We start from the raw sequence: 27,925 nt of genomic DNA, 5'->3' as shown, positions 1-27,925 counted from the left end.
TCAATAGGAGGATCTGCATAAATCAGGAGTCAGAGTGTTAATCCTCATCTGGCTTAGTTTCGACAGATGAGATGGTCTTTCTCTGACACATATCATATTAGAAATAATTTCCCATTAATTAGCAAATACCTTCGAGTCTGACTGCAATAACTAATAGTTTTTTTTACCTTTGCACATTGTGTGATATTTGTTTTCAATTTCACAAATGTATGTGACTGAAGTCTGATAACTCCATCAGCCAGAATGTATACTCTTTACAGTAACAGGAACTCTCACATGACAATGTAACTTCGCTTAAATAGCTTCAGTGTGTTTAATGATCCCTCAAACAGGCTTCCTGCTGCACCTCCTCTGTCTTTACATCTGATTATACACCTCGCTGTTATTCCGCCAGCCATAATGCCTCCCACTTCTTTTTGAAGTGCCTGCTATCCTGGTGTTAGCCCCTGTCTCTGCATGTGTTCATCTGTAGCTCAGGCTAATGAGCCCATGCAAGCTAAGAAAGGGGACCAGTAGCTGCAACAGATGCTGGGAGGAAACCGTACTGTTGAGTTACCCACAGGCAGCCACCACGGTGAGCATAAAGACTGTCTGGTACATGCAAAACTGTTAGCACTGTCCTTGTGCGTGTGTGTGTGTGTGTGTGTGTGTGTGTGTGTGTGTGTGGGTGTGTGTGTGGGTGTGGAACGTACGTAAGAACCATGAGTTTCCATTCCTGTCTCTTTAATGTATTTTTACACATACTGTACGTATGACCATATTACTACTGGCCATATAGCATATTGACTATATGTAATCTAACCAAGTACTATATGATTATATAATAGTCAGAAGCATAGATAGATAGATAGATAGATATCTCAGTCATATGGTGTGCATCTTAATGACTTGTGCACATAATATTGAGGCATAGAGGAAAATTAAGGTTTATCTTCAACTCTATATACTAAACTAAACTGTTCTGACATGATCCTTGAACCATGGCCTAAAGTCCTAATTATCTAATATGGCGTAAAAAAAAAAAAAAAAAAAAAAAATTCCAGGTAAACCGACTCATAAATGAGGGCGTCTTGTCTCCCCTTTGAAATGACTTGTTTTCCCCTCGACAAGCACCAGCAGTTGTAGGCGACAGCGAGCAGTTCTGTTTGTATTTGTATTGTTTTTCTTTGAAATCTGCTCAAGGTTTTTCAGCTATGCTGCGAACTAACAGACGTGCAAACAGACAAACCAGACCAATGTGCCATTTGTATCTGAGTGGAACGTGGGCGTGGGGAGGGAGCTTGAGCTATGTAATGTGTTATATTACATAGAAAAAAAAATTGAAGTTACATAAAAGTGGGTAATTTGATGACTGTATTGTGGATTTCCTCAGCAGTGTCACACAGAAAAGGAGGGAGAAATACAGATTTACAGGTATTGTAATCTATCATAAAAAACGATCGTTGAAGCAACAATCCAGTACAAAATGTATAACAGAAACTGTTTAATGTTCACTTTGTTTTTTCCATTGGCCTTTTTGCAAAAGCAAAAAATCAGTATGCGCGAGATGAAGTGTTTGTTTTTTTGTTGTTTTTCCTCAAATTGTTATGCAAGACTGGGTCAGGAATATATTCACAAATGGCTCAGAAACCTCTGCCAAAAAGCTGTCAGTAACGAAACTGATGTTGCATTGGATTTAAATGCCTGCAGCTATAAAGGTCAAAGTGTCATCTTTCAGATAGATTATTAAAAACTGGAAAATAATGGATACTTTGACAAACTGGCTCATCGAGTGCGTCCAGAATATTGTGTCAGTGTCCTTGACTGCTGCTACTAAGCACCAGCTTCAGCCCCAGATTAGCCTCATGCATAAGTAATGTCGGCAGAGGCCAAATTTGCTTGCTCTAATTTTCCAGGTACAAACAGCTTCTCATGCATTACTTTGCCACGGGTTTAACACAGATTAAGGGGTTTACCAGTGAGAACATGATGTGGACGATAAACAAGACGGTATTTGTGCTGCAGGTAACCAGCGGCTTTTTTGACAATACAAGGCTTTTAACTGAACTATTAGAGAGAATTCAAAATGCAAATTTCAGTGAAGAAATGAATCATGGATAGAGGAGCTGGCGGTCAACAGTTCAACTGGTGGTGAGCAGAAATGTAATGATTTTTTTTGCTCTGTCAGTACTCCAAGATTTCCATTCCAATCCTTTTGCTGTGGTTCAGCTGGAGTGGCTCGTTTCAGTGTGAGAGATCCCACCGAAATGGCATGCAAGGGGCACTCTGCAGCTCTATTTCACAACAGGACACACTGACAATCCCTGCAGGCACCAAAGAGCCTTTACTGAAAAACAAAAGACTGACAAACCTATCATAGTCTTGACAGATCTCCCCCACTGCTATCAGAGCCTTCAGGTACTCGTTGGGCTGGTAAGGGTTGATGTAGTGCAAAGAGCAGCTGTTCCTGGGGTCTCCATTGGAGGCTGTGAAGTCGATGGCAACCTGGTAGAAAGAAGTGCAACTATAAGGATGCAGATATAATGAAGTTTTTATTTTGCTGCTTAACTTTTTTATTTGGCTGCTTATGAAATTACAAGTAATTCTGCTTGAGCAAGCTGGAGATATGCATAATGGCAGTATAAATTATCTGATCAGAGGTAACAACTCGCGCTCTTTACACCCACATAGATGGGAACGGCTACAGCTCCCGTACAGAGTAGATCTAAGCAGCCAGTTATTTCAACAAGGAGGACCTGCATCTATCACAGCAACCCTCATAATTAATATTCATTGCTTCAGTAATCCAGCTGGAGAGCAAGAGGTAGAACTACAGAGGGCAGACCAAAGGGTGAGAGTTGAAGACGGTTTAAATTGATTCCACGAAGCTGCCAACAAGAAAAGTAACTGTGGGAACGCACAAAAACACCATCAGGGGATGTTTCAAGGATTCAAATATTTTTAACGTGCAGAGAATTTGATGGTATCACATAAGGTAACTGATACAACAGGACCAGTGCAGCAGGGATCAATACCTCAGTACTCACAAGCTTCTCATTTGGTGCTGTCTCTTTGAAAAAATATATTGATAATAAAATCATATAGTGGCTGCACTTCCAAATGTTTTCAGTACCTTTATATAATACTTGTGCCAAGACGACACATTCTCACTCCAACCTCGCCACAGATTGACGTTTGGTCATGGACTTTCCACGTCCACATACGACATGAAAGGTACCCTGGGTGCATTAGTTGTTGACGCTCTTTGACACTGTGTCATGTTCTGCCTGTTACATGCATTGTCTTCTCAAAATACACTTGTATTTACACAGGAAATTAACTGTTTACATACAGTCTCTTTCAAAATAAATGCACTATGTCGGTATAACATTGCGAAATTGACGCATTTACAAACACAAATGGTTGGGTCAAGTGGTTAGGAAAAAACAACAGGGTTTGGCTTTAGAATCTTACTGGATGTGAACACCACTCTCTTGGGTGAAAATCCGTGCTTGTTGGATCCATCCACCACCCCTCCTGCCTTTCGCCGCCTTAACTTTCGTCCTTGTCCCGCTGCGTTTCCCCCTGACACCTTTTTTTGTTGGTTTCTTATGCTGCAAGTCACTGCCCAAGCACCGGATTTTGATGACTTCAGAGTAAGACCAGGCTTGCAAGAACAACTTATACATATTTAGTCACAGGACTGCGGAAATCTATGCAACATCAGAACAGAGCACACAATCGTACACTTCTGAATCAAACGTGAGAAAACGGCAGAAAGTAAATATAGCATGCACTATTTGTGCAGCCCTTCTCCTGGAAATTATACTCATATCCAATTAATTTAAAACAGTTTGGGGCAGAAATGTTAATGCTAATACTAATTCTGTTTTCTTTTAACATAATGAGAAAATGCTGCTAATTACAGTACCTGGCAAGTCGCAAAAATGTTAATACTAAACATATCTACAAAATGCTCACTTCTCTTTTTTTCTGCCAAAATGGGCAATCTTGCAATACAGTATCCACTTGTAGTGGCTACAGCATTATTTTTCTGAAATCACGATCTTCACCTAGCCTTAACCAAAGTGCTTTTGTTGCCGAAACCTAAGAGAGGAGTCTGGACAGGAACCCAAAGGTCTGGTGTTAAGGTCCTGAACTTTCTGTGCAATTATTACACTGAGCATTTTTCAATATACGACTTTATCACGCACATAACTATACATATTTCTTATGTTTACTTTATTCTATTCTTGTTCATTCTATTGATGTAAATATTGTAGTTAAGTAACACTACAGCCTCAGCACAGCGACGATATATTTGTAATATTTTAATTTCTTAAGCACTAGTCTTAAACCCTGTAGCATTATGCACATTATGTTTTTATTTTATTTTAATGCACATTGTCATTTTTATTTTATTCTATTTTATTTTATTGCCTTATATTTACATACTTACTTCTTATAATTCTCTATTCTTTACATTGGAGCAACTGTAACGAATCACAATTTCCCCTTCTGATTTGTCTACCCTTCACCCTTCACAACCACCTCCTTCTGAAGCAGACACAGTTCATGACGTAGTGTTTTGTTTCCTAAAAGAAATGTTGTCGCTGAACATAATCCAGACAGTTGCCACAATAACATAATCAAGAAAGCAGTTAGGCGCATACAAACATGATTTCTAGGAGACAGGGTTGATTTGTGACAACAAAGTGCCACACAGCAGCAACATGAGTAACCTCTACAAAATTTAACAACTTACTCTGAAAGTTATGAGCAGGCTGAACAAAAGAAAAGAAGGTGTCCATAATAAATTTGTAATATTTCATAATTAATGGCTGGTGTGTGTCATATTATTTCTTTAAAATTTTTCATTTTTTAATCAGATACTAGTTTAAGAAATGATCAGAATCATTGTTAGTGTTGGTGTTGTGAAAGCTGATATAAAAAGTACTGGTGTCATATCACATTGAAAAAAGTTTGGTATCGCCCATCCCTACAGTGCAGTTATGAGCTCAGTGACAGTGAAGCGTCACTAAGCAGAGGCTGCTCAGTTTACCGTAAAGTGAATCTGGCATCCTCCCATGATGTAATCTAAGAAGGAGTACACTCTGTGGAGCTGCAAGACAAAATAAATAAAAATTAAGGCAAAACCTCAGAGGCATCTTGTGGGAAGCATCTGGTCATTAAAACGTAATTAACTCAACAAATCTGTTGACTGTAAAGGGTAAAACAAATGTTGTGATATATCTTCTCAAAGCAGCAGAAACTTAACACGCCCTCTGTGGAAACAGGCGTGAAAATTTTGTCATTTTAGCTGTACAGTGAGAGAAATTAAAAAAGACTGTTTCTATGTAAAGTGCATGCAATCAAGCTTTTATTACTACAATTCATTCATACTGTTCCTGAAATTCTCAACACTGATTGGCTCAGCTGATTCCTACCTTTAGGTCACTGAGGATGACAACTCCTGAATTTTTATAGTTTCTCTTCTTCTGTTTGTACTTGGGATTCACACAGTCCCACGTCACCTATGACAAAGCAAGTTGAAGACATGGAGCAACAAACAGAAGAACACTGGCGATATATCTTAAGCAGCATGACATTTGTTTAATCTGGGATGGATTTCAGCAGAGTAAAATGAGAGGCATATTGGAAATGGATAAAACGGGCACACCGCTGTCTCTCCTCCGCTCTGCTCCGCCCCTCTGTTCACTGACCTTATTTCCACTGGAAATTTTCTGCATTTCCCTGAAAGTGGCATAGAACTCGCCGATGAAGTCGTGTTTCCCTCTGGAGTCATAATCCCACACTAGGCACTGTGACACAACCAAAGACAACACTGTTGACTGCTTTGGTTACAATATGTTTTCATTCATTCCTCAAATACTGGGAAACATGTTTTGCTCTAATCCTGTTTTGTCCTGACCCTTTGTTTTTTACTAATGTGGTCATTTACCTTGAGCTTCCGCTCCTCATCACAGTTGCACAGAGATACGAGAGACACTTTGAAAGGCTCCCACACAGGGTTCAGGTTGTTTTTGATCACCTGTGAGCGTAGGAACACATAACATATGAAGCAAAGAGGCAGAAAACAGCTGTTGCTTAAACTGATGGTGGAATATAATGAATTCACCTCTGTTCTGTGGACAAGCTGTTCGGTGTCATCGTCATTGATTCTGTATATTTCCAAAAATGGGTCTGACTTGCTGAAGAGATCCTGCAGAGAAAACAAAACATCAAAACTACTGACTCTTAACGTTGGTACAGGACCCTGTACCAATTAATCTTTTGGACAGGTGAGAAGGTCAAATTAATTAAAGAAGCTCTATACAATATTCATTGTATGATTCAGAGTCTGGGGCAGGACTGTCTGCACGCGGCTCTCACATTGTTGTGGCTAAGCTGGCAGCTAGCAGCTAACAGTGCTAACATTGTGAGACCTACTAATAACGGACAACACATTCTCACTCAAACCTCGTCACATATAGGACCTTCCATGTCCAGACACAATGTGCAAGGTACACTGGGTGCGTTCGTTTTTGACATGTCTGTTTTGCCTGTTACATGCATTGTCTTCTTACAAATTACACTTCCGTTTTCTCAGGAAATTGACCGTGTACATACAGTCTCTTTTAAAATAAATGCACTGTGTGAGTACAACAATGCGAATTGACCTTTAATTTTCTCCAACAACTAATACACATGGTTAGGTTTAGAGAAAAAGAACAGGGTGTGGCTTTAGAAACTCTCAGGTGTTTGTTGTGTTTAACTTTTGTTCTTGTCCCGCCGCATTCCCCCCTGATGTCGGCAAGCGCCCTTAAACTATAACAGCAACGGGTCCATGTCATTGGTTCGACAGCCCATTGGTTTGACATCCCATTAGGCCGACTGTCCGCGGTGCTGAACGGCTCGCGGCTGGCGTATGGTGCGCTGCGACCGGCTTGAGGCGGAGCAGGCTCATGGCTTATGTGTTTGTCACTTTCTTTTTCATTTTAACCCTCACCATGATCTTTTCCTGACCCTAACCTAGTGGTTTTTGTGCCTAAACCTAACCAGACCTTAACCACAGGGCATCATGATGATTTCGGAACGGACTTTGGAACAATGAGTTTAATATGGTCAGAACAATGGGATGTCAAACCAATTGGCTGTCGAACCAATGGGCAGTTCCCAACAGCAACCGTCGTTAAAGGATGGCTTTTTTCATCTGTGTTTGACACCACGAGTCACCGGATTTTGACGACTTTGGAGTGAGACCGGGTTGTAACAGAAACAGTGCTGACAGAGCTAGTAGTGTTAACCTGGAAAGCAGGGTGGGTACTACACTTCTGGGACAACAACCTCCCGATATGAGTGGTAACTGCTGTATGAGTGCAGTGCAGAGCAGTGGTGATCAGCTAACCAGTAGGATACACACACAGGACTCACATGCAGGCACGGACATACTTGCCAACGTTGAGACCTCAAAAAAGGTGTTTGAGGGTCCTTCTCCCAGAAAGAAAATTGACTTTCAGAGACCTTGTTTAATGCATGCCCCTTTTCTTCAAAGGTTTCCATAAGAAGCAAGAATTTGTCTTCCCAAGACGTCTGAAATTTGCTTTAGTATTTCTTTCCCATAGTGTTCTCCATTGCTCTCTCTGCATTATTGCCCATGTGGAAACAGAAGACCATCACATTTAACACTCAAGGTTTGACTTACAGGAACTCTATTTACCGTATTGAAGCTAATGAGTCAGATAATATTAACCATGGGGTTGTGATGGCAAAATTACAGAAAAAGCATCACCACTAAATATTTTAGAGGTTATTTCAACATCTCTTTTTTAGGATGGTTTGCATGTAATTTATACAGATGGCTGCTGACAGTGATTTATCAGTGCTGATTGCAGAGGTGATTGCCTCTGTGATTTAAAGGTCAATGAGGCACAGGCACAGGATTTACAGCACAGCGGGGGGACTGTTCTGGAGGAGACATCATCAAGAAAGGAGTTTGTTTTTGGTCAGACCAGAGTATGAGAAAATTTTACAAGCTTCCAACTCATGCCATTCCCTAGTTATTACATTTCTTCCCTCAATCACTGACCTTTTTCTTGAGCCAATAGCGTTAATGACTCGCTATTTCCTCCCTTATAGCCGTCATTGCAGTTCTGAAATATCTTTATTGGTTTCTTCGACCAATATTTGAAGCATTCACTAGCAGAGAATTTAAACTTTCTTTGCACTCCATTACTTCCAATGTGCAATATGCATCTGAAATAGCCCAGCACTGGGGGGTTATTAACATCATGCGTTCGAGTTAACTCAGTGGTAACTGTGTCCGTTTACACCGTCAGTGTCAGAAAATACCCTGCCAAATTGAAAACATGCATAACATTTTCTCATCCGTCACGGTTATTTTCGGTAGCTTCAAATCATCCTCGGAGTCTCAAGTACAGGCGTCTGAGTGCAGAGAAACACTTATTATTTAGGTCAATTGATTCTTTAGGGAGGAAAACAAATGATTACTGTGTGTGTGTGTGTGTGTGTGTGTATGTGTGACTGTGGCGGGGGGGGGGGCTTTGTGAACACCGAATGAGAGTTAATGCTGCATTTCCCGCCACATTAGCCAGATACATCTCCTGAGGGACAGGGACAGGAGCAAAAAGAGCCATAGCATCCTGTCTTTGCTGTCATGGCAACTGCAAGCCAGTGTCGTCAGCGGCATGGGCGCAGATGTCAAAATTCAATCATTACCACTTACCGTGATCTAATATTGCGTCATTAATCCTCCTGTTTATCAGCATGTATGCTGGGATCCTTCAGTATCTGCGGCAGGTTGAGGTGATACAGCTGATGAGCAGCTAATTAGAAACCGTGCTGCTTCACTCATCATCTGTTAGATAAATAGCTACACCCAACATCTAACTGCTGGTTTAGTGGCAGCTAATTTGCATTGTAAAGACACTGAGCATATAACACACCTGATTGCTGATAAAATCAAATAATTATGGGAACTTGATTATAATAATGTAAAAGTTACTTTGTGTGACCTGTTGACATCCACCATTTGCCTGATAAATAATATCTTTGCTTACATATATTAAGCAGTTAAAGCTGCACAACCAAAATGTAAATTATTTCTTTACTCTACTTGCTCAGCCCAACTCCCTTTGTGCCTTTTAAACAACTTCAAATCCTCCACACACACTTTAAATCTTGTGTGTTTAACATGCATGAAGAAGAAACAGAGTTTTAACATGCCAAATCGCTGAATCAAATGGCTTTCATCTAATGACGATAGAGCTGCGGGGGTGAGGGCCAATATTTCGGGCTGATTCGGTGTAGCAAGCTAATATGCGAGTTCAAGGTCCTGACACACCAAGCCAACGGTTGGCTGTCAGTCAGCGTTGGGCCATTGGTGAGCATCTGTCACCCTCGTTGGTGCGGTGTGTCCCACACCGTTGCCCCTCGTCAGCCTCCGTTGGTTTTCTTTTTAAATCTGTGACAGTGGAGCCTGTCAGTGCGTTCAGCTCAGTGCACAAGGAGAGAAATGGAAGTGAGGAAAACAAACAAACTACCACTGTCTGCTGGTGTGGAAAGTTATTTCCTGTCATGCAGGTGCTGAGCGTTTGTGCTGGTTGACCGTCAGCTGTAGTCCTTGAGGTGTGCTCATGTGCAATTTTTTCAGCCGAGACACGGCGATGTCACGCAACGCAGCAGGGGGGTTGCGTCACCTCTAGTTTTCTGAAGTCAGTTTGGTGTGTCGGGGCCTTAAGACTTCCTCCTATGTGTGCCAGTCATTTTGGCAAATCACTATAAACAGATATCTGATTACAAATGCTAAAACATTTTTTTTAAAAAAACTAGTATAAAGCTAACTTGTCAAAATATGATAGCCAGTGGGTCAATGCTACTCCGACTACAAACATATAGATTCTGCATTCATATGCACAAAGTGATGACACAGCACCGTCATTAACACGCTCACCACCAACAAGTGTTTAAAGGTCTAGTGTGCAGGGTTAATGGCATCTTAACTGAAACTTCTCCCATGTGCAAAGAATGTAAAAAAAAAATTCGGGGCTACTGAAGAAACATGACAGACTCAGAGGGAGAAGACTCGGTCCTTATGTAGATGCAAACGGCTCATTCTAAAGTTATGAAAATACAGGGATTCTTATTTTCAGGTGATTATAAACTTAAGAAAACATAGTTATGAATATTACATTCCCTCTCCGCCAATAGATGCCCCTCAGTCCTACACACTGGACCTTTAAGGTGAACATATGTCAATACAGTATTTACAGCTACTTTTGTTACCCTTAAGTGGCCAAACAAAAAAAAAAAAATTCATTTCAGCAATTATCCTGTCTCATTTTAATCTGACAGAGAAGTAGTCCATTTCTAATACAAGAAATACTAACTCTGCATATGTGACAGCAAACACTGCTCACACCTATGCTTGTTGTTGACACCTAAATGTTTGCACAAATGATGCATAAATGAGCCCGACTTCTGTGACAACACCAAACTAGACGCCTCATAACCAGAGCCTGAGCTTTTCCTAGTTTATTCTGACCAAGGTATGTCTGTAATCATCCACCTAAAGATGGGCTGTTAGAAATTGGCTGTGCATGTAAACAAAGTCAGCGTCTATCATTTTCTGCATCAGTGTTTTTGGATATTTGGCGTCAAGAACCAAACTCTGCTCCAAATAAGCTGCTGAAATGTTTGTTCAGAGTGAAAACATGAACACTTTTGTGCCTCGGTGGCACATAATTACACACCACTGCTCCACAGTGATGCGCCCACAGCTGTAATCACATCAGTTTAAATAAAACAAGCAGGTGGATCCTCCAGGCAGAAAGTCAATACTTCCAGTAGCATACTGGATATATGAGGCAAATATCACATGCAGGGGAAGATGCACTTTATAGCAAGGATTTTTTTCTCCCCTTATCATCTCCCTCGTGTAAGAGTCAGGTTCAATTTCACTGTCAGAGTCGCAGGAAACTGCAAACTGCAATTTCAAAAATAAATGTACATGCTGTAGAAAATCTGAATCTTCCTCCGAATACCTCTGGGAATCAGGGGCAGCCTGTGAGTGAGGCGTCCTGAGGCTCGCTCCTAAGAACATGGAGCGACTTCAGATCATCAGAGTTGTAATTGGATGTAAGCTCCCGCAGTCTTTTTGATTGAAACATGCCTTTGGCAAAGTTTGATAGTGTGAGAGCAGGAGCAGTTAAGGTCGGTGATATCTGGACTTAAAGTGGAACCGACAAGTAATAACACACATTTTACATATGATATCATGTGCTGACATGTCATTCACATGTTGACAGCATCATGTCACTAAAACGTGTGATATCCAGTGGTATTATCACTTTTTTTCTCTCCCTGTAACTTCAAATATAGATTTAAAAATAATACACGTGTGTAACTTAAAGGTCAGTGATACATTGAGGGTACTTTCTGAGGCACAGCATCACGATTATCACATACTACTAATATGACTATGCCTGTCTAGTAGGGCTGTACCTGACTCAGAATTATGTCAGTTGAATCAGATTTTTCAATCTGAATTTTCAACTATTTATTTGTTATATAAAGTTTGGGAGTTTGAAGTGGCAGTGATGTTCATGTAATGTTTATATAGTAATCTGAGCTGATGCGTGCTAACTATGCTAACGATGAATCATACATATGCCAACAATATTTTTCTACTGTATCATGGTAAGTTGCTGTGAGCTGTAAATTTGCCAACTGAGTCCGTTTTTATTCATCCAAAATTGTTGCATGTCTAAAAATAAATATGACTTCACATTGTGTCAAGTTGAGTCCGAAACTTTCGTCCATCATTAAAATATTCAGAATGGTGCGATTTTTTTGCATTTTTTGTTTCCATCAGAAGCCTTTAGAGACGTTTGACCATGAATCGGTGAAGAAAACGTGGGGGCGGGACACAGCCAGGTCCCTCAGTATGATTTCATGACTCAGACAGCTCACTTTCAACAGGTCAGATCGTAATATTCAGGTGGATGATGACGAAGAGGAGGAGGATGTGGACCGCACACAGAATGCGGAGAGAGGCAGGAAGCACAGCTCCTCCCCTTCACGCAGCTGCGGTGCCAAATGAAAAACAGGGAGGGAGTGGTGACAGCCAGGTAGGCAAAGGAGATGTGTCTTTTCATTTTGTCATGTATTGCGAATTTTCACAGCGAATAGAACAATAAAACGCATCAGAATCAGTGTGTGAGTTTTCTGTGCTGAAACATTTTTTTCGGGTGATGGATTAAAAGAAACGCATCTGGGGAAAAAAAGGGCTCGGTGTGTGGAGGCTTTTAAGCAGGAGCTAAAAGATAATATTATCTCAGAGCCTGACTCCAGGCAGCTGCCTCCATCTCACTCAGACTCACCCTGGGTTTGTGTCTGCAGCTGCCTGTACCGGAGAGCAGCATTAAAACAAGGTGTGCTCGATCTGCAGCTAAATCTGAGGACCGAAACTTCCCCAGAAGCACACTGCACACTGACTGACTGCTCGATATGAAGAATCACAGTTGACTGAGGGGTTTCCATCTGATGATTCGGATCTCTGACTTTAAGAGGGCAGCCCTACTGTCTAGTGCTACTAAACTGTACCTAATAAAACATGAATTGTGTTAGTATTTCCATCAAAACTGTGTGCTCCGCTCACCTTATCATCGAGCTTCTTGGCACAGAAGGAGAGCTCCACATACCCATTGTTGCCAGAAATTTCCTCGGCGTGCACCTGACAGGAGATAAGATTTGTCAGTAATATTTTGGGCTTTTGGGCTTCATTATTCATGGCAAGAAATCACAACCCCATGATCTACATTTCCGGAAAGGAAAAAAAAACCTTTAAAGCTCATAAAAGCTACTGTTGTGACTGAAATTGAAACCGCAGACAAGAAATATAAATTTCCGACAAATGACATTGGGTTGCAGAGTAAGATTAAGCCTCTAGAATATTAAAGTGAAGGTATTTATGTGCCCGTATTTAAAACAGACTGCTCAAAATCAGTTTTTACGCACTATTTTTTCCTTTCCAATGCGACTTTTACTTTAGTAGCAACTGCACTATGGTAAGCAGCTAACAAAGTTAAGTGGCTTTTACTTAACAGGGGACTCCAGGACATTAAAACCAGAGTGGAGAGCCCTATTAGCTGCAAAGTAATGGCTCCCTGCTGTTACAGGTTATTATCTCAACTTGAACATTCCACTTTTAATGGATGTGAAAGTTACCACGTGCAGCACAGTGCAAGTGAAAAGTTCTGTAACAGCTCTCTAACATCTCCAAATGGCTGCTTTTGTTTGTTTGTATGTGTGTTAGTTAAAAAGAATCAGCGAGCACCCTCTGCTGCTCCCTCTGGCCCACTCACGGAACGCGAAAGTTTTGTCTCTCTTTGTTCTTCTATTTGAAATTGACAGAAACTTCACACCAAGCTGCCAGACCTGCAGCTGCAGAGCGGACACAGCCAGGGCTTGACAAGGCTTGACAGTGATGATTGGCAAAGTAGGAAACTTGTGCTTTTTATCAGGCAGCTTGTCCTGACAGGTATCGAGCGCGGGGAAACATCTTTATAAAAGGTGTGGGCAGAAGGTGTGAGTATGTGTGTGTGTCTCTCTCTCTCTCTACGTGCTTGTGTATTTCCACCCTTGTTGGGACCAATAAAGGATTTAGAGTGAACACATTTTTCAAGTTCTGTTTTAAGGTAAATATCTGGTTTTCTGGTTGGGATCAGGAAAGATTTTGTCTGTGTGTAGGATACAGGTTGGGATTAGGGGTGTAGTTGTTATGGTTAAGGTCAGAGTCAGCGCCAGGGGGAGGTTTATAGATCTTTAGGCCCTGAACGTTTTCAGCAAAGCCCAAGAATCTTTACTGTTCAACACACGAGGCATCTTTTGCTCTCAGACGAGATCAGCTTCTGACTCCTGACAGTCAGGTCACTAAAATGGAGCAAGTAAACACAACGCAGGACAGCTACATTTACTAAAACTTCAGAAAGTGCTCACATAATTTTTCTTACATACTGTAGTATTCACTTGGCCATGGGTGGACTATGGGACAATGGGCTCCTGGGCACAGACAAGGAAAAGGTCACATCACCTCTTCTACATAGGAGCAAGAAACAAATACTTTCTGGTGATTTTGCCTCTTTTTGTTGTTGTTTTCTGTCTCTTTGTAGTCATTTTTATGACTTTAAGGTTGTTTCGTCCCTTTATGTAGTTAATTTGTCTCTTTTCAGTTCCTTTCCATCTCTTTGTAGTCCTTTTGAGTCTGCTCCTGGTCGGTACGTGTCTCTTTGAGCAGCATATTGCAGGTGAAGGTCAAGGAGGGGCCCTTACACTTTGGGCACTTGGCATTTTGTGTGCACATGCATCATTTATCTACATGAACATGCAGACTGGTTATAAAAAGTAAACATGATGTGAGAAAAAGCAGACACCACTTTGTCCCTGATAATGATGATACTGAAGTGTTGAAGTCCGTGCCGCTCCCTCCCACAGACCCCAAACAATGAGTGCTGCCAGATGACAACGCCCCACAGGTGTGCCTTAACAGATCATGTTACCAGTTTGTTCATTCAGTGGCAGCTGATGATAACTGTTCATTTATTTGGTTGTTGTTGTTGTTGTTGTTGTTGTTGGCGATTTGCTTTGTTTGCCATAGCATTTAATTCAGTCAGATTACAGGCTAAGATAAATATGTCGTACATTGTTTAGATTATAGCAATGCTTCATAGATGTTAAAGGAGGCACGAGCTGTTTTAACAATTTACTGTGTAATAATACCATTAATAATTTGTTTATCCATGTTGTACTTATTTATATTGCAATATTCACTGATTGATGCTTGACTCTAGACCAACTCAAAGATATAAGGTCTATGCACTAGATCTCCACTGTCCCTACAACTGCGCCAGGTTAAGGTTATGATACTGTCAATAGTGGCTCTTTTCCATACACATGTGCTGGCTTGGCTTGACTCAGTTTGACTCGGTGTGTCAGCTCAGCCATCAGGGATTTGCCGCTGCGTGCTACAGGGCTACTCACTTGAAGGTGCATCCTTCTTAGAGCTGTTTACTATTGTCAAAGCAGCTACTTATCATCTTTTGAGGCTGTTGTTATGACTTTGCTCGGCATCTGCCACTTACTGCTTGAAAACAGAGAAGGAATGACAAAATGACTGTTTAAACATGTCTGAATTATCTGTGAATGATGACGAAGCCTGTCTGATGTAAACTCAGAGCATTAAAACTGGTAATATAAACGTAATTCAAGGCAGCATGGTGTGACTCAGTGCATCTAGAAGTACAATTATATCTGTTAGTATGTGTTTGTGTTTCCTAACTGTTATAATTTCTCATTAAAAATAAACTGTATTCGGCTGATTGTGTCTCTGTCACATCCAATACATCCATGGGCGTATTTATACATATATTAAAAACAATCACACTTCCTATATAGCAGATTATATTTTAGTGTCAGTATGTGTGGGAAGCAACTAAATGCAGAATAAGGCTTTAACATAATGATGGCGCAGTGAGTTCTCTATATTTGTGAAGATGAATTGGTCCAAAACTCCTGTTGTGTGACCTCTTACACTTATCCAGAAGACCCTTAAAAGCTCTTTGCTGTTGGCTCTGGTTTAAATAAAGTCGCACTCTGGCGAGAGATGAAATGATTAAGATTTAAAAAGGGTTTTGTCCTTTAAGTTTCACTCGTAGCACAGGGATCCAGTCTAATCTGATTCTATTAAATGAAGTGTTACCTACCCGTCAAAATATTGTGCCATATTAATTTACTGAAGAGCACTTGTATTGGGTTGCACGATATTGAACAAGCCCTGTTATTATGTCTACATCTTGTACATACATGGTTACACAGAAAACGTTTAGGCTTACTGAATCTAGTCCACCTCTCTGGTGTATTCCCAAACATTATATTTTCTATGCTACCACGACTGGCTTGTTGTGAGATCATGGTTAATGAACCAACAGCTCTCCTCATCCACATCTGACACATGTGATATCTTACACATGCATCATTTCCTCTTGCTTCCCTGTGTGTATAGGCATGCTTAGCAGGAATGGCGCCCCATGCCACCAAAAATGGACTCTAGCAGCTTGTAGAAAGTGCTCAGAGAGGATGTAAACTTCCTCTCTCTCTGATGCACAGCACCAACATGAAGCCATTCTGTGAGTGGTGCCCTCAACTTTATCAAAACCAAATGTTTTAAAATTGTTCAAAAAGTACAGGATTGAGCTGTTCATTTTTTAAAATCAAATTATGCTGGTAAAGTAAGATAGAATATAAATCCATTATGGTGCCTGACAGTGAACAGATGCAGGACAGGAAAAAACAAAGTCGAAGAACACAGACATCCATTTCACCCATCAATTCGCCATCCATTACTTCTGTCAGCTCTCACTGGCCATTAGCCACAAACTTCCCCTTTCTTGATGTCCAGCAATCTAGACAATTTAATTCACCAGAGCATCAAGGTCGAAAGCACAATGTAAGAAATCTACCGTGATGGTGGATTTTCCTGCATATTTCCCATACTTCAGCAACAAAGGTTTCACCATCTTCTTTTGGGCCACGATCTGCAAAGAGCAAGATAAACACATTGTTGCCCTTGAGCCTTCCTCAGCAGTAAAGCACAGAGCAGAGGGATCTGAGTCATCAATACCAGCGTCGGGTATATTTACTACTGACATCACAAAGGGAGATGCTTCTGCATGTTTAAGGTGTTTCATTACAGACAAATCACAGTGTTAGGGCACAATACCAGCTAATACAAGTCAATAAAATGGCAAAGTAAGACAGCAGCATTTGCCTACCTGGCCAAGAGTGCACTCCACCCCACCCAGGAAGTCATCATCGCGGGTCCCGATGCTGTGAGTTCCATGGATGTCGTACACTTCAAATCGCAGCTTCTGAACCTCCTCAAAGTAGTAGTCCCATGTGAAAACCTTGGCAAAGACCGGGTGCAAGTTGCTCTTGATCACTTCCGTCCTGTCCAGCTGAGAGAGAACACACGCTTCAATATATTTAAACATTGTAATATTGCTTATTTTAACTTACTATGAATGTGATTAAAGGGATACTCCGACCCCAAATGATCATTTGCATATCAGTTAGCCCCCCAGTGTTTTATTTTGAATTCATGAGGAAAACTTATTATCTTGTTTGCCTTGGGCGAATTAAGAATCCAAAAATGGAAAAAAATTATAGATGAATTGAAGTCATAGGGGTCCGTGTTTAATTACAACAGCAAAACCATATCAAAACATCCATTTGCAAACATTCACACAACTCAGATCCAGGTCTCATTTATCTAGTTGTATGCTCAACACACCCCATACACATGCATTCTCACTAAAATCTTACTATTCAAAACACTTCCGCATAACCAGTCGCATGCCCATCTCAGTAGCGCACCTTGGCAAGCGTGTGCATTTGATTTCTGCTCATGCGTTCCTTTGAAATCTGACCTCCCAGATTGTTCTTTGACCAGGAAGCGACAAGCATGAGTGAGCAGGCTGTTCTCATGCACTGTTGGTAAGTTTTCCCAAGAAAAGTAATGCCCCAAAATTCATACATATCCCACATAATCATGAGCCATTAATTCATGCGTAACCCATGTATTTTGGAGGGCTGTGATCAAGTGACCAATGGGCTGATGGAAGATGAAGAAGATGAAGAAGGAGGCAGTCCCAGCAGTACCCATAAGGAGGCAGGTTGGGGCAGTGGATGTGTCACAAAATACAGGACTTTTCCCAGGAGACCAATGTTCAAAACTATGTGAACTTGGAGTGAACTTTGAATCATTTTTGTCACCATGTTTCTTTTCCTCAACCTAATCTTTGTAACTTCAGATTGTTACTGAACTTTACATTAATTACGTAACATCATTTGTGGGGTGCTAATTCATAGGATATCATACAAACTGTTGTATGAGGACTCCTGACCAGTGAACAAAATGGGAGGTGGGATTTCAGTGGAATTCACAGTGTTTTGAATACTAAGATTTTAGGGAAAATGCATGTGTGTGGGAGGTGCTGAGCATACAACTGGATAAATGAGACTTGGAATATACTGCATGAGTTGTGTGAGAGTTTGTAAATTGACGTTTTAATAAGTGTGGCGGTTGTTAAGCCTCCTATGACTTTAATTCATCAAGAGTTATCTCAATATTTGGATTCTGAATTCAACATGGAGCCATGCAAGAAAAACAGCATCTTCATGAATTCAGCATAACGCAGGGTGAGTAATTGATATACAAATGGTCATTTTATGGGTGAAGCATTCCTTTAAAAGCAATAATATACTTTGTGGAGCTACAGCACTTACACAGATTATAATCTATATAATTTCACAGCAAGATCTCACATAAACAGGACTGGAAAATATGACTTCGTCTATCGTCATACTTATTTTGAGGAACACCAGTGTCTACAGAAGGGCAAGTGATATTACATTCCGTCGAGAGGATGATGTGAGAGAAGATTGGAGGGCTCTGACATTTAATCTCAGCGTACAGAAAACGTCCATGCTTGTCTTTCAGTGCCTGACAAGGAAAAGCTGAGCTCTCTGAGGCCCCATCTGCTCATGATGTAGGATTTAGCTCTCACACAGCTCCACGAACGTTTTTATGCTGCCCAATTTGTCACAAGGACAAATCATCTTTGAACATGATATTTACATCTACAGAGGTTATTTTCTGTCATTAAATGATGACATGCATGCAGCAGACCTCACAATTTTCATGATATGCTGCAGTTATGTTTATATTTAATGCATGATTTGGGGATTCAGAGCCAAATCTATGAAATTATACACCACAAAGGAGAACAGACCGGTGTCCAAAGTCATTACTTCACCGTCCGTGGAGCAAGTCCAGACTTGTGTCATGATGACCTCAGACACTGGTGAAATTGCTCTCTTGTTTCTCATCTTGTGGCTTTGGTAGTGATAGCCTTTTTTAGATAAGCATAATGTTTGAACCTCTCTCTAAAGCTGTTTGTATTCTTTCCCCACTCTTCCCATCACTTTCCATATGTTAAAACAAGTTCAACACTGTGAATACCTTCCAGGAGAGACTGTCTGGAAATGCGCACCATTATCTCAATTTTCAAATCATTATTTGATCTCCTCCTCTTTATGACAGCAGGCTTTCCACCTCGCTTACGGGTGTGTTGTGATGTTGATGGACATCATGTAAAAGATATTCCCTGTTTGGGGTTTTGATGATGTTGGAAAGCGCTGTCTAACACGCTGGTCTAAAATCTCTCATAAGTGTTCAGTTGGCTTGAGATCCAGATACTGTAAAGGCTTTAAAACCATGATTTATGTTTTTATAATATATTTTCATACTCATCGAACCATTCGACCCCTTTGAGTGAGAGCATTATCATCCTGACAGAGACCAGTCCCATCAGGATGGAAATATTTCATCATAAAAAAAGTGATGACTTACTTCATGAATAACTGTATTGATCTGCAGTGACTCCTCCGTCTAATGGAACAAGTGGACCATGAAAATAAAACTCAGCTTCTCTTAAGAAGCAGCTTCTCTATCTTCTATTTTCATTTATTTTGTTTTTTTCCTTATTTGTAACCCGTCTGCATTATAAAACCTAAAATGACACAATCCTTGTTTATTTCATTATCTATAGTTGTTACTAAGGATGCACGATATTCAACACATTCTCACTCCCAACCATACATCCATTTTCATCCTTTTTATCCAGGGCTGACTCGTGGGGGCAGCGGGCCAAGCAAAGCACCCCAGACGTCCCTCTCCCCAGCAGTGCTTTCCAGCTCCTCCTGGGGGACCCCAAGGTGTTCCCAGGCCAGATGAGATATGTAATCCCTCCAGCGCATCGTGGGTCTACCCCAGGGCCCTCTACCAGTGGGACCTCCAACGGGAGGCACCTAAGAGGCATCCTGATCACCTCAACTGACCCCTTTCGATGCAAAGGGCAGCGCTACTCCGAGTTCCCTCCAGATGTCAGAGCTCCTTACCCTATCTCCAAAGCTGAGCCCAACCACCCCACGGAGGAAACTCATTTCGTCCGTTTGTAATTTTTTCAATAACTACCCAGAGCTCATAACCATAGGTGAGGGTTGGGACGTAGATGGGCCAGTAGATTGAAAGCTTCACCATCTGGCTCAGCTCGCTCTTCACCATGAAGATTCCCAACTTGTCAAATACCAACATTTGGTCTGTGGCCCTAAACATTAAATTATGACACCCTAGGTAACCCTCCCTCAGGGACAGCATGCAACATGCATTGTGTCCTTTCACAACAAACCTGTGACCTGTGAAAATGTCCGTTTTCGTAAGTAATGTACAGTTTCCACTTGTTAAATACATACAGTCTCTTTTCAAAATAAACTTAGAACGAAGGTCAAAAACTTTGCTTTTAGGTTTATTTCCTCAGGTTAAGATGACAAAAGAACAGGTAAGAAAAAAAATCATCATGGTTTGGCTTGAATAACTAAGTTTCTTACTAATGTAATGTAACGTCATGTGACACACGTCACATACGTCACTAGCATGCTACACATACTAGCAAAACTGACCAAGCGTCAGTATTTGACAAGTTGGGAGTGAGACTGGGTTGCAATATTTGATTTATGACAATATCTGATATGCTGATATTTTCCAACTCATTTTGGCCAATTGGTGATGTCGATTCTGATATATGCTCAAGTGTCCATTCATTCATTCATTTTCCGTAACCGCATATCCCATGAGGGGTTGCGGGAGTGCTGGAGCTTATCCTAGCTGACATTGGGGGAGAGGCGGGGTACACCCTGGACAGGTCGCCAGACTATCACAGGGCTGACACATAGAGACAGACAACCATTCACACTCACATTCACACCTTCGGCCAATTTTTTTATTTTTTTTTTTTTTTATTTTATTAATCCCCCTGAGGGGAAATTCAATGTTTTCACTCTTGCTTGTCAATTACACACAGGTCCAAAAGACACACACGTGCACAAACAGGACCTATACATGCACAAAGTGGAGAAATGTCAGAGTGAGGGGGCTGCCCTTTGGTCAGGCGCCCCGAGCGGTTGGGGGGGTCGGTGCCTTGCTCAAGGGCACCTCGGCAGTGCCCAGGAGGTGAACTGGCACCTCTCCAGCCACCAGTCCACGCTCCATATTTTGGTCCAGACAGGGACTCGAACCGGCGACCCTCCAGTTCCCAACCCAAGTCCCTATGGACTGAGCTACTGCCGCCCCAAGAGAGTCACCAATTAACCTGCATGTCTTTGGACTGTGGGAGGAAGCTTGAGAAAACCCACGCTGACATGTGGAGAGCATGCAAACTCCGCACAGAAGGGCTCCCCAACTGTAGGGTTTAAACCCCCACCCGAACCAAAAACCCTCTTGCTGTGAGGCAACAATGCTGACCACTGCACCACCATGACGCCGAATGCTCATGTGTTTTTCCCTTAATTGTAGAGAACATCAAGTCTCTCCTTTGGTAGAATTAACATATCAAATGCGCCCGCTCCTACTGTGGTGATCCACTGGCAGATGTATACACAAAATACAATGCTTTTCAAAATGTTCACATTCACTGGGCAAAAGAAAACTACTTTGACAAATAAACTGATTCTATCTTAACAGGTTTGGATGATGCTCCCCCTGAGATAATTGCGACAACAGGCACAACCAGTGCAGAAATGCTCATTTCAGGTTGATTCTGATAATTCATTTCAAAGCATTTATCTTCTGATACCAATGACATGTCGATATTATCGTGCACCCCTTGTTTTCTCACTGTTGCCAGCTTACCGCTGAGGAATGACGTCTGCCTGAAACATCCCTGCACGAATAAACAATCTAATTGGACTGCTGTCCTGCTGTTGACATTTGATTTTTGTTTTCCAGCATTCAGCACCCTTCTGCACAGAACTTATTACCAATTTGCAATTCAATTTGTTGGTTAGTAAATGTTAAAACGTATCACATTAAAATCTAGGGTTTTGTTTTGTCACATCTTCATTTGCCTGAACTGAGAAATAAACAGCGCTGGGTTGGAGATAAACACACTTTGGTCTCTGTCACGGTTTAAGATGAATAACACGACAAGTTCTTTGGTTAACATCCGCCTCATTATGAAAACAATGATAATGTAAGACAATAATAAATGCGATGGATGGCTAGTAGCAGGGATTGCTCTACTGTTTCCTTTTCACTCTGGCAAACATCACAAAGAAAGAAAAGAACTTCCAGCTAGGACTTGGCTTCTTCAGTCTCATTCATCCCCATTTCTCTTTATTGTCTGCTCTTGCTCGCTTCTTCCTCCTAGCCTTGTGCCATCTGGACGGACAGATTTGGGATGAGTCTGATGAGTCTGTTTGTTGATGAAAGCTTATCAGTGCAACGGAGGATAGGTTGTGCCGAAAGTCTGTGACGCCTGTTTGTTGTTGGTGTGGGGCCAGAATTATAGAGAGATCTCTGACATGGAAAATTAAGGCTTTCTCTAATCAGTTCTGCCAGGTAGGCAGAGCATTATCGCTGCAGCTCGATCACAACAAGCCCCAGTAGCTTAGGTGAGATATCAGCAGTAAGATCAGGTTTTGAATTAACTCACTATCATGGAAATACGTAGAGTCCGGTTTACACAAAAAGATGAGGCATCTGCTGTGGGAGAAAAACATCAAGTCATCTCCACCCTGCCTCTGCCTCTGTCCTTGGAAGCAAACAGGTGGTGAAATAATGTAATAATAAAATAAACGCAGCTCGACAAATAGCAGCTGCGAGTCAGTGGGGCCATACAGTGTGAGCTCAGAAAAGAGAAAGAGGGTGGCGGAGTTATGAGTGGGCACAGCGTCTTACTCAGTTGTTGACGTAAGTAAACAATTTGCACAGGCAACGGTGCCTCCCTGTGCTGAGGGATCTGACAGCGGAGGACTGGACAACTTGCGTACTCTGTCATGTCAATAGATAGATAGATAGATAGATAGATAGATAGATAGATAGATAGATAGATAGATTTGTTCACCCTCCTCCTGCAGCTCTCCCTTCTCCACCCTGTGCCCCTCCCACCAGATAACCACAGTATATCCATATGCATGCGCTTCAAACAGTAAGCCATGTGTTCCCCATACATGGATTTATTTAATTTTATTTCATTGTAAACTTGCACACAGCTCATTAACACAGCTCCTCCTTGCCCTCTTTTCTCTCTATCTGTTTATTAGACCACAAATGAGACGTAGAATTTGCTAGCAATTCCACAGTTCCCTCGCCTCGGTTCTCCCGAGGATTCTCCGCCATTGAATGAGGCGTTCATCGAAGGGGACATGCACGCACATCTGCATTTGTAGAACAGCCAATAGGAACGCCTTCTCTCTGAATTTACCAGTGATTGGCCAAAGTCTTACAGGCTACGTTTTCTAAAGCCTAAAAAAAGGAGCCATGGGGAGGTGCAAACAACTTTTCTCTCAGACCACTTTAATTGCATTTAAGCTTAAAGTTCATTATGGGATTTTTGCCCAACTTCCTACCCCAACTTTGAGTATTATTCATATTTTATAAAATGGCTGTGTGTTTTGTGTGTAATATGGGTATCTTCCTAGTAACTAGTAACTACAGTACATCCATCAGAGCAACCCAATTGCCAGAATAAATGTTGGCATTGTATGTTTCTGCAAACCATGGATATCTTAAATTTATGCATTTCATATGTAGCCCCTGAGTTAAAAATTCATGCTCCTTTCCATTTCAATTTTAAATTTTATGTTTTGAAAGCATGGTCAGGTTTAGGCACCAAAAAACCGCCCGGTCAGGATGAGAAAAACCTCATGTTTGGGCCAAAAATATAAATGTTGGTTTTAAACATCTGTCTGCTGGTGTCTGCGAGTGCCAGCGTTTTATTCTGAACATTTTATTCTGGCAACTGGCAAAAAATATTAAGTATAACAGAAATGGAAAGACTCAAGTAAAGTACAAATACCTAAAATTGTACTTCAGTACGGTGCAGTTGTAATGTTGTGCTGCATGTGTCTATTCTTTCAAATCATACAAAACTGGCTCACTTAGTAAAGCTAAAAATAGGACCCTCGCACATGCTTCATTGAACCCAGGTCAATCATCTCATGTAACGACCTCCTATCAAATTACAACCAAGAAAAATCCATAACTACGTGCTCAACACTGTCAGCCAAGTGTTTTTATCATGATAGTATCTCGAGGTTCCACATTCATACATCCCAAACATCAAACAACCAAAGACTCCCATGTGGCGGGAATCTGGCGGAGTTACACTTAATTATTATCTCCCATTTCCCTGAAAAGATAGCTTTTTGTTGGATGAAGAGTAGCGTGGGGAGAGAAAGAAAAAAAAATCTATATAATTAGATATCCTCTGCTACGTTTTAACACATCCTCTTCTTAATGGAGACCTGTGCTTTGGCTTTCCCCTCATGAACCAAATGACTTAATTAACAGGGAAATGAGAGACCTGCTGCCTACGCTCCAAATCAGCTTGGGACCAATCCAAGAAAGTAAACATTTTCACCTGGAACACACCTCATCGCATTACCAACCCACTGTTTGCCCACATATGTAGACCAGTGGAATATATATTGATATATATATATATATATACAGGGCAGGCAGCACAATGTGTTGTAAATTAGTGAACTATGGAGACAGCCAGTGCTCACTCTCTCCCTGCAAATGCACTCTCCATTTGACATTTTTAATTCGGAGTCAGACAGCTGTTGTGTAAGCCATGATCTTTTCCGAAAGAGTGAAAAACAGCTGCAAGTTCAGCAAACCATTAACAGATTTATCTCCCTGGTTGATGATTTATGACAACACAGGTTTAGGGATAACTGGAGTGGGACCGAAAATTCATCCCGAAGTAAAACATTTCACACATCACCACTGCTTCGTGTTAAACTCTGAGCTTATCTGTGGCACTGGACAACAAAGGGAAGGGTGGCCAACTGTGCTCTCCAGTCTGTGTAACCATTAGGAAAACATGTTGCTCAGATCACCTCCAGGCACTGTAATGTGAATAATTTGAACTCTTATGTATGTGTTATTCAGGACACGACTCTTTACACATTAAATTATGTGGTTAATGAATCAGGGAGATTAAAAATAGATGGTGAATTAATTTTTAAAGGCTATATACTGCTGCCTATAGAAGTGGTGGTTGAGGCTCACACTTTTTTCCCAAAAGGTCCAAACTGTGCACAGATTAAAGAAGAAACAAAAACAGGGGAAAGGGGGCTCACCTCTGTCCACTGTCCGTTGTTCTGCACCATGAGTATGACACATGGGTCTGACTTGTTCAGCGTGTCTCGGTCCAGCAGGGCTTTGCAAGACACGCGCAGCTCTACTTTGGAGACGCAGGTAGCCGGACCGCTGAGGCTGGTCGCAGGGGAGGTGGCCTCCTGAACATCATTCATCCTGGCTCAGGGCGAGTGAAGCAGTGCGATGTGGTAGCTCCGAGGGATGGGAAAATGAAGTGGTGGGTTTCGTGGGATCTCAGTAAAGACGTGGCACGCTCACAGGAGACAGGCTCTTTTGACTTGGTGCAGATTTCATGAAAAGAACAGAGATTCCCGTTGAGTCCCGGGGGACCAGAGCAAAACCCAATCTGTTATTACTGCCTGTCAGAGCTATCCCCTTGCGAGGAGTATCATCTCACCTCGGTAATGACGGGAGACAGGACATGAAGGTGGCAGGGCTGTGCTTTGAGGAGCCAAGATCAGATCCCTGTAAAGATTCAGTTAAGTCAATCAAACCTGCTGCTTTTAAAAGCTCTTAATTCACAAAAGAAGGAGGCTATCTGCACAAATACACACAAAAACTTGATGGTATCATTTTCTGCATGCATCTGCTTTCATTGTTTCCAATTCCAACAATTTAAATGGCACAAAATTGGTATTTTCTCCCCTATTCAGTGGGTAAACAAGAGAAAGTGGCAGATATAATCAGGAATCCGGCAGGCACATGGCTGAGTGGCTTTATTGCACCAGGAGATAACATAAAACTGAGAGTAGGACTTTCATTTGTTGGAGCTCCAGTATGGAAAGCATCCGCCCTGCTGAAGTGTCCTTGAGCAAAAGCGTGTCTGACCCTGCTGAACTGTTTGAGAGAGAGGAAGAAAAGTATGAGGGCGGGGGCTGCATTTGTTTCTACCAGCATCCTTCACTCTAAGTGTCACATTGTTAGGAGACAGAGTGTAGGTTTGGCTCTCAGCACCAGGGACAGCGCCCGTGTCTTTTTTTTTTTTTTTTTTTTTTTAATAGCCAGCTGTGAGTCTGGAAACCAGATGTTACCCAAAAGCATCAATCTCAAACTTAACTCAATAAAACTCGGAATATAATCAGATTCGGAGGCTATGATATAAAACCCATGCAAAAGTTAGGCTATAAAAAAAAATCTCAGCGTAAAGCAACACGTCCGCCGCCGATTCAATTCAACAACTTAATCTAATAAAGGCGATACAGGAAACGCTCCTGGATGCTTTCTTAATAATTCATCACAATAAATCAACTCCGCTGCACATCTGAAATCCTCCTAAACCTGCGATCAGGGGCGCAAAACGACGATCTAGCTTCCCTGATCATAATAATAAGCAAAGCGTCGCACTGAGCATGAAGACTTTGATAACATCGTTTGTCTTTGTCTTACTTCCAACAAGAAAACATGCAGCTGATCAATAACAACAAGCCACCGCACTTACAGCCCCTCATCCAAGCCTATAAACTCTGCAAGTTAAAAAACCAAAGAAGGAGAAACTCACTTCCTACCTGTCGTTGTTCTTTACTTAAACACACTTGTTTTAATCCTCTCCCATAACACACTGCCTGATTTTTTTTTCTTCCTCCGCCGAAACTCATTGGTTAGACTGGTGAGGAGGGAGTAGGCTCGGCTTGTAGAGAGATGGGGGAGTGGAGAGGAGTCCAGCTGCTGATGTAAGGATGGGGCTTTCACTGGGACTCGATTATTGGGAGTTCAATTTTAAAAACCGAGCAACAGGACGCGAGACCATGGAGATGCTTCACAGTGGCGTTTATTGATCATGATGAGTATCTGGCAGCTCCCACAAAGGATGGCAGCCTGACATGAACACGGTAAATATGTGCATCCAGGCTGAAAGAATGAAGAACTTGGCATCTATTAAAAAATCAGTGAAACACATGCAATGTCTTAAACACTTCCCTTAGTGTTTAAATTAATCTCTGTGCAGCAATAATCCTCTGCAGCCTCCATAGAGAGGTTTTAATATGCTGATATATCAATCAGATTTTCCTCCAGCTTCAGTCTGCTGTAATTAATGTGGCACACTGAGCATGCCTATATGTTAGCATTAGGCATTAAATCATGCTTACATATTGCACATAATTCTGCAAACAGTAGGCAAGCATTTGAGTCTATATTATTCTGGCAACAGTGGCGCCCCCAAGGGAGGGAGAGGGGGGGCCATGGCACATATTAAATATAATGAGATTATGGGTGTTGCTTCATTTGGGCTTGAAAATCAGATAAAACAAGACAACAAGCTAAACATGTCATAAACATCTACACAGCTATATCATAGCTATAATAGTAAATGATTAAATACATAAAAACATTAAAAGAAAACAAAGGTCAGAAATAGGTTGAGGCTGACATCACTGTGTTTAAGAGGCTGTGGTGGACTAATTTTTTAATCTTACGTAAAAAGGGGTACCCGCTAGCTCACCTGGCAGAGCAGACGCCCCATGTACAAAGGCCATGCCCTTACTCCAGTAGCCACAGGCTTGATTCCAGCCCCGGCCCTTTGCTACATGTCATCCCCTAACGTTTTCTTTCTTTCATGCTGGAGCTTTCCTATGTAACCAAAAGAAACGTGAAGATAGTGGTATCCTCTGAAACGACACACCCTAAAACAGTGGTTCCCAACTG

The 27,925-nt window shown here is 41.5% G+C and overlaps 2 protein-coding genes across 2 annotated transcripts in view; one reads left to right on the top strand and one right to left on the bottom strand.

The window, feature by feature from the left end:
- LOC126393946 (copine-7-like) lies at window positions 1-27,082 on the bottom strand. Its single transcript, XM_050050407.1, has 12 exons — window positions 26,781-27,082; window positions 25,264-25,747; window positions 16,830-17,012; window positions 16,518-16,592; window positions 12,659-12,733; window positions 6,119-6,202; window positions 5,942-6,031; window positions 5,703-5,801; window positions 5,427-5,513; window positions 5,042-5,101; window positions 2,351-2,484; window positions 1-13 (listed from the first exon to the last, which is right to left on the bottom strand). The coding sequence occupies exons 2-12, from the start codon at window positions 25,435-25,437 to the stop codon at window positions 1-3; spliced, it is 1,074 nt and encodes a 357-aa protein (XP_049906364.1). The 5' UTR covers window positions 25,438-25,747; window positions 26,781-27,082.
- Window positions 1-27,925, top strand: part of LOC126389193 (cytochrome c oxidase subunit 4 isoform 1, mitochondrial) — a 516,851-nt gene that overhangs the window by 20,743 nt on the left and 468,183 nt on the right. The gene's annotated exons all lie outside the window — the stretch shown is intronic.

Source organism: Epinephelus moara, chromosome 1 (genome assembly GCF_006386435.1).
Source record: "Epinephelus moara isolate mb chromosome 1, YSFRI_EMoa_1.0, whole genome shotgun sequence".
Lineage (NCBI taxonomy): Eukaryota > Metazoa > Chordata > Actinopteri > Perciformes > Serranidae > Epinephelus > Epinephelus moara.
This window is presented reverse-complemented; position numbering and strand designations above follow the sequence as displayed.

What these genes read in the sequence shown, in the direction of transcription:
- LOC126393946 (XM_050050407.1), bottom strand. Translation starts at nt 25,437, where the DNA reads ATGAATGATGTTCAGGAGGCCACCTCCCCTGCGACCAGCCTCAGCGGT. An exon ending in CAGGAAAATCCACCATCACG is followed by an intron (nt 12,734 to 16,517) that starts GTAGATTTCTTA and finishes ATCTCCTGTCAG; the next exon opens with GTGCACGCCGAGGAAATTTC. An exon ending in GATGCCAGATTCACTTTACG is followed by an intron (nt 2,485 to 5,041) that starts GTAAACTGAGCA and finishes TCTTTCTACCAG; the next exon opens with GTTGCCATCGACTTCACAGC.